The sequence below is a fragment of the Eurypyga helias genome, unplaced genomic scaffold, assembly GCF_000690775.1.
Source record: "Eurypyga helias isolate BGI_N326 unplaced genomic scaffold, ASM69077v1 Scaffold42730, whole genome shotgun sequence".
Classification (NCBI taxonomy): domain Eukaryota; kingdom Metazoa; phylum Chordata; class Aves; order Eurypygiformes; family Eurypygidae; genus Eurypyga; species Eurypyga helias.
Genome location: NW_010224550.1, coordinates 1 through 7,147, shown reverse-complemented (window position 1 = coordinate 7,147; position 7,147 = coordinate 1). Strand labels below are relative to the sequence as shown.

At 52.3% G+C, this 7,147-nt stretch overlaps 1 protein-coding gene across 1 annotated transcript; it reads right to left on the bottom strand.

Annotated features, from left to right (window-relative positions):
* Positions 1-272: 272 nt before the first annotated feature.
* AIF1L (allograft inflammatory factor 1-like) lies at positions 273-6,607 on the bottom strand. The gene is made up of 4 exons (XM_010161902.1): positions 6,545-6,607; positions 3,528-3,569; positions 2,237-2,399; positions 273-598 (listed from the first exon to the last, which is right to left on the bottom strand). Exons 2-4 carry the CDS (start codon positions 3,559-3,561, stop codon positions 511-513), a joined length of 285 nt encoding a protein of 94 aa, XP_010160204.1. The 5' UTR covers positions 3,562-3,569; positions 6,545-6,607; the 3' UTR covers positions 273-510.
* Positions 6,608-7,147: the final 540 nt, after the last annotated feature.

Genomic DNA, 7,147 nt, shown 5'->3' with positions numbered 1-7,147 from the left:
CAGCCAGCTCACAGAAGTGGGAGCCTGGCTGGTGTTTTGGTGAGGTCAGGAGGGGGAAGAACTAGTCCAAGCATAGGATGGAGCAGAGAAGGCACTTATTTCTTTGCACCCGTGAAGCTGCTGTCAGGGGCTTAGCCAGAGAAGCGCTCAGTGTCAGGCCCTTTAGGAACCCGTTGTGACAAGCACAGCTCTGAATCCATACGCTGGGACAAAAGCACAGCTCCTCGTCTGAGAAATGCAGGAAGGGCAGAGGAAAGAGTAAGATCACAGAATTTTTTTTTTTTTTGGTCTCCCATTACACTGGGTGGTGCTACAGCTCGACTAACAAATCAAGTTGGCTAAGGGATGCAGCAGAAAGATGCGAGCTGGCGGTCTCCAGCTTCCCTTGCTGTTCCTCTAAGGCAGGTTAGTTGAAAACTAGGACTGTCCACAGTAAAAAGTGACAAAGCACGGGTAACCCCTGTTACAGGCCAGCAAAGCAAACAGTGCCCACTTTCCAGCCTGTCCTCTTCAAGGGAGGCTGGCTATGTCTCTCTCTGGAGGCGGACCAGAAGGTTTGGGGTTGCTTTCGTTGGCTTTTCCTTCAAACATCATGACCCTGCAAAACACAACAGATAATACCAATGAAAAAAGCAGGTACCTATTGCTGGGGGTGGGATTATCTTATTTTACCTGCTGAAAAATAGCCTCTACCTCCTGTTCAAAGGGCAGCTGATTATTAACAGAGGGAAAGCCAGAGGGCAGTGCCGCCAGCCTGACAGGCAGCTTTGCTTTGCTTTTCCAGCAGCTTCCAGGAGTTAGTTCCCAAAGCCTCTATTGGTTTTCCGCTCGGAGCCTGGAGGATTAGCACATTTTATTTAGACAGCCATGTCTGAAATCCGCAGGGCACACACTGCATGCCAAGTGGTCCTGATGCGTAAAAGCAGACACTGTCCTTGCCCACCTTGTACGTAACCACACAGCGGGACGTTCAAAAGCCAAGACCAAGCAAGCAACAGCAACTACAGCTAGGAAAGAGGGCAGAGACAAGGAGCAAGGCACTGGCTAAAAGAATCTCAAGTATTTTGCAACCACCATCAGTCTTCCTCCCTGAGGACTGTAGCTATACTGGGAATGCCAGCTGCCACGCTGGATCAAAGGACTGATCTGCTCTTGGGACGGGTTTTACATTTCTGCTCCTGCTCTGAAGTCTCCAACAGACAATGGGGCATCTGTTAACAAGAGAAGGGACCCATCTGTGAAAGCTGCTGCAGCTGGGAGGAAGGATGGAAGATATGGGACAGGCTGCAGGCTCAGCCTGCTTCCACGGAGAAAGAAGGTTAGAACAGGGCTGTTGGAAGTCTGTGTGTGCTTGGAAGAGAATTCCACACGCAGACACAGGGCACTCAATGGGGAGAGGAGACTCATCACCAGCAAGCACGTACCAGCTTAAAGGGACTGTGTGAGAGGTGGGAGCAAGATCCTTCCTCCCCCCCCTGCCTTGAAAGCTGGCTGTGTTTCTAAAGCTGCCTTCGGAAAGGGGTAAGGGGATGGAGAGGAGCAGCTCCTATTCACGGTGGCTACAGACACAAAAGCAGGGCCAGGCTCTGTGGCTGTGAAAGGAAAAGCTAGGCTTCAATGGGGTAGAGATGGAGCCAAGCAAGTGTTCAGAAGCCATTTGTTACAGCAGGACTTTTAGAACCCTGTCAAGGGGGCAGAGGGGGCCGTGGGAGGCTAGTGCTGGCAGCCTGTACTGCAGAAAACTTCTCCCAGCACAAGCCAGCTGTTTCAAGCATGTGTCCATCTTGGTCTACTGCTCACCTCTCCAAAATCAGGCAGAGAGGGAGTATCCTGCAGGAAATAGGAGCCAGCAATGCTGGTCACTCACTGCTTGAGTCCTGCCACCATGCTGAGGGGAAGCCTGTGTCCCCAAAGCCAGCAGGAGCCACAGGGAAGAGACAGGAAGAAGTCCTGCAGTGCTGAGTGCCTGCGGATCCTCAGGAAAGGCAAAGGATCGCTCTGCATGGAGCACGTGGGAGGAAGCCTGTGTTGTAAACACTCACCACTGCCCAGACACCCCCTCATGTCTCTCTGCAAGCTCCCCCTTCACAAGGGTCCTCGTCTGCCCTCCACGAGCACCAAGCATGCACAGCTCCACCTCTACCACGCAGAACAGCTTCTGCTTCCTGCCTCCCCACCTCCCCAACATGCCAGCTCAGGTCCTGTGTCTCCCCCACTCCCTCCCAGGGACACTCACAGTTTCAGCACAGCAGAGCGTTTCCCAAGCATCATGTTGACGAAGTCCTGGTATGAGATGGTCTCACTAACCCCTCCGGTCACCTCAGAGATCATCTTCTTCAGTTCTAGGTGGGTCTTCGGAGCCCCCATTTTCTCCATCATCCTTTTGACAGACATCAAATCTGTAATAGCAAGGCAATTGGTGCTGTCGAGAAGTGACCACACTGGGCACGGAGACAGGGGCATGAATCCCTAACCTCAGATCACCTCACTTGCAGGCTCTGGAGCTGACAGCGCTAAGCTGCTCCTGAAAGCCAAGAGCAGCTTTCCAGTCCAGCCCACTGCTGTCCTGCCCAGTACGGAGCATCACTTCCCATTTGTGCAGCTCAAGATAAGAGCACCGCACGCAGAAGAGGGACAACCCTCCTGGTGCTCCAGAGACACGTGAGGACACAGCTCTCTAGCTCAGAGCGTGGTGCCAAGAAACACAAGGATGGAAGCAACGCCGGGGTTAAAGCTGGAGACAAACAGGCTGTGGGGAGCGGGTGCCCCTGCCCATCACTACAGGCCATTTCCTTCCATTGCTTGGCCAACTGCTGAGAACTGCGGCCCCTTCCCTCCCGGAAACGGCAGCACAGCACTGAGCCAGGTCTCCTCCAGCTCATGAGCTAGTGGAGGAGGGGAGCGAGGCTGCAGCCTCCTGGAAGGACACAGCGTGAGGGTGGTTACACTTCAGCGTCAGCTCCAGGCCTGCAGAAGGCTGGACCTTTACATAACTGGTGCTCTCTGGATGCAAACCAGGGCTGCTCAGCAGAGGCAGACTCACACCCCAGTCCTCTGCTTCCCTCCCAGCAGAGCTAAGAGCTTCTCTCCACTACAAGTGCTCATGGTTTTATACAGCTTCTCCCTCAAGACAGGCAAAGACCAGGATTGTGCAAGCCCTGCAGTTTCCCACCTCTGGAAATGCTGAGGATTGAGAAGGCAGCCTCAACAGAAAAAACAGGGAGAAGGAAAAAAGCATTTAGAACAGAAGGAAGTGGAGGAGCTAAGCAGAGATTCAGGAGAACAGGACTGGGAAGAGCTTAGATCTTAAAGCAGGTGAGGAGAGACTGCAAAAACTGAGAGGCAGGGGCTGGAGATCCAAGGAAGCCCGTGGCTGGCAATCAAGATCCAAGCAAGGTTGGACATGGGAAAAGCCCATGGGTTTTCCTCCTCGGCAACACAAGCTCAGAGGGAAGCAGCGGATAGAGCAACAGATGTTGCCTCGGCAAGCTGCTGCTTTTCCAGCCCAGCATCCCTGAGTCACTCACCAATCTCGCCTTGGTTGTTCAGGTCAAACTCCATGTACTTCTCTGGAAGAGACACAGAAGCCAGTTAGCAGGATGCTAGAGCAGGGGGTACTTAGAGCAAAGAAATAAAAGATTAGGGGTAAGATTGATATACTGCTGAATGCAAACAGTTCAGAGAGGACGACCGTCTCAAGACCTAGTTTTAGTACCCTTATTTCAATTCCAGGGCTCTAGAGTTAAGTGCTCTTTAATTGTGGCTGCTTTTCGTTTAAGCTGAAGCAAAACGCTGGCATGAGGACAAGGTATCAGCTAGCCATGAATAGCGTTAAAAGGTTTCCAGCCAGAAAAAACAAAGCTCTAGAACAGCCTCCCAGAAGGAGTAGCAAGGAAAACAAAACACTGAGCACTCCCAAGATGAAGCTTGATCGTATTAGGAGGGGAGATTAAATGACGTAGTTGCCTGCAGCAGCAAGGGACAAACCCTACAGTCCTCCCAATGCTGCGCTGCACTCCCAGAGCGGCACCTGCCAGAGATGCTCAGGGACCACATCAAGAGGGCAAAGGCAAGAACATGCCTAGGAGGAGTTACACCAGAGCAGGCTGTGCTCTTCCAGCCTGGTGTCAAACACTGCTGAATTGGGCCACTCCAGCATCCTCAGAGAAAGGCAGAGCCTGCTCAAGGTCTGGCTAGCTTTGCAGGACAAAAGCTGGAACACCACAACAGACAGAACACCGATTTGAGTTAGGGGGAAAAAAAAAAAGAAAGAAATCAGGATTTCAGTCCTGTGCTGCTTCTGACCTTTGGAGTGGCACACCTGTGTGCTTCCTACCCCTCCTCTGCCTTGCTCACTGTTGCCCATTTAGACTTTAAGCTCTTCAGGCAAGGATTTCTCTATCTGACAGACCATACAGCTCCCAGCACTCCGGGGGGGCTCCCATCACCTCAGGTTCTGCTAAGTGAGAAGAGCAAGATGCCTGCTGCCACCACTCATCCACACTGAGCTGGAGAAATCTCCACTTGCCCTGCAGTTAGCACTGCCCCCCCGAACAGCCTCACAGGACTCCAATTAAGCGGGAGCTCCCAGGCTGCTCCTTTCCCCCCAGGGGAAGAGATCTTTGGCCTCTGCTCCAGGGACACCAGCAAGCAGATGAGCGTGAACAGAAAAGTGGCAGGTTAATTTAAGGAGCCAAAAGGAAGAGAGGATATTTCACACGTCGGAGCCTCCCCAGGATCTGTGCTTCCGAAGGGAAGCGCTGGGTTAACTGGACTGATGGGCAGCCACAAGCAGGAGGCAGAGGAATGGCTTGGAGTGTCTTCACCTGGGTCTCAGCTGGTGGATTACTGCTGTCCTCAGATGACAAACCATGTACAAACCAAAGCTGTTCAAGCTTCAGGCAGGAATAAATGTCTCCCTTCAAGCACTAAGCAACCAATCCTAAATGAAATTGGAGCTGTCACACATGTGCTTAAGTGCCTAAAGCCATGCTTGATGTGGCACCAGCTCTCCCCACACTCTGCCCACCGTAACAGCCTCGTGCAAATGGACTGCCACCCCCCTGGGCAGGGTCAGGCACCCCTGCATGTGCTCAGGGCCACAAACCCTGCTCTGCCGTGTCCACGCCCAGCACATGTTTTCATTTCTTCCCAGCTGACAGCCAAAAGCACAGAGAACAGAGGCAGCTTTACATCATCGTGTTCTAAGCCTCGGCTCGCACGTTTATCTTTCCCTCCCATCCCAGCTGCAGGGATTTGGTGGGGCAAAACCAAGCATGGTCCCTCCCCTCACAAATGCACTTACACAGACTGCATTGGGCACCCCGGGCCCGGCTGGGGACTGCAGCAGGAAGGACGGCAGAGAAAAAACACTCCCCCCATCATCACACAATAAGCCGATTGTTGGAGGACCCGGAGGAGGCGTTGGAGAGCGGGACAGGCCACGGAGGCAAACTCACGAGGCAGCAGGATAAGATGCCAAGGGCTCTTGTTACAGGGAATTCTGCGCCTGTGACCTACAATTGCAATGTTTGAAGAGCCCCGATTGTGATGGGAAAAATAATGCAGGGCTGCGGGCAAAAGCCAAAGCTGTACAAAAGGCAACAGAAAAAGGATGGGGAACACTGGAGGCTCCTCTGTGCCCAGGCAGGCTAAGGGATCACAAAACCTCAGCCAGCTTCTTCCATGCTAGCTTGAAAAGCCAAAATTCAAAGGAAAATAGCAGACAACACCTGAAATGGAAGCAAGGTCAGGCTTTATTTGGCTAGAACCAGGCTGAGGACAAACCTTGAGGGCACTGTGACGCAGAAGGCATGTTCTCTCAACTGCCTTCAGCCACTGCTTGGAAAGAAAGTGGATGCACCCCAAAGTCCTATGCAATCTTTTCCTGTAACCACCTGGGGACAAGCTCCAGGTGAACCCCTGCAAGACCAGGCTTTTGAACTAGCTCTCTCTACCCCCATCCCAGAAAATGACCCAAACTCAATCCCAATTTCTGCTGACCCACTGGAGTTGGACAGGACTAGACACATTGCTCCTGTTGCCTCCGGTACCAAGGGGCTCAGAAAGGACCAGATCAGACTGAAGAAACTTTTGGGAAGAGAAAGGCCCCAACTCCTTCAGGAAGCAGCTGAGACCTCTGCTCTATGGGAAGAGGTCCTGCTGCTCACCGAAAGAGTCCAGCTACTGCATCATCCATTGCACCAGCTAGCTTATCTAGGCATCTAGGCAGAAACCATCCTCCTTCGCTGCTCCCCGGGGTTTTGCCCACACAGCGGGTTCTGTGGTTACAGCAGCTGCCAGGCAGGATGTCTGCAGGGTGACATGTCCCTGCCCCACAACTGGGTAAGCAGAGACTTGTGTGAGAAAGCCACCTCTCCGAGGAGTTTCATGGACTCTCACAAGCAAGGGGGAGGCATCCATCCCAACTCAGTCATTGGTATTTGGCGGAGAGTCTAAGGCTGGTAAGATCCAAGTGCTGAGGAAAATAATCTCTTTAAAGCAAACAGGCTGAAACAGAACACAGAAACGCTCCAGTTCTCACCTTTGAACACTGTCAACTTCTCCTCCAGATCTTCTTCATCACTGAACTTTGGGTCACAAAGAAATTCCTAAAACAGGAAAAAAGAATATCCCCAAGGTTAGAGATGCAAAGGAAAACACACTAGAGGGCATGTTCGAATGCAGCATTACCCAGGAGACCTAGGCAACTCCCAGAGAGCCACATCTGAGCAACAGTGCGAGGAGGCTTGAAAAATGGGTTGAGTCCCTCCACACCTTTTTATTAACATCACAGTGCAAGGAGAAGGTCTCAGATTTCCCACCAACAGCTGAGGGAGCACTGGACCTCACGTGCCTTTGAAATAACTGCATGAAACCCCCTCTTCTTGCTCACCCAAGGTTTCAGTTCCCCACATTTCTGCTTGAGCACACACAGCGTGTGATGAGGCACTTATTCCTTACAAAAAGCACGCTGATATCAGGGATTTCAAACTCTTGGATAACTCTGAGGGCTAGAAAATGAGCGGTGGACAAAAAGCTGAACATGAGCTGGCTGTGTGCACTGGCAGCCCAGAAAGCCAACCGGTTCCTGGGCTGTGTCAGAAGCGTGGCGAGGGTGGTGAGGGACGAGATTCTCCCCCTCTAC

Bases quoted from the DNA above. Each gene is read 5' to 3' on its own strand.
- AIF1L (XM_010161902.1), bottom strand. From the start codon at position 3,561: ATGGAGTTTGACCTGAACAACCAAGGCGAGATTG. The intron at 2,400-3,527 runs GTGAGTGACTCA...TTGCTATTACAG, and splicing joins GAACAACCAAGGCGAGATTG to ATTTGATGTCTGTCAAAAGG. The intron at 599-2,236 runs GTGAGTGTCCCT...TGTGTTTTGCAG, and splicing joins CGCTCTGCTGTGCTGAAACT to GGTCATGATGTTTGAAGGAA.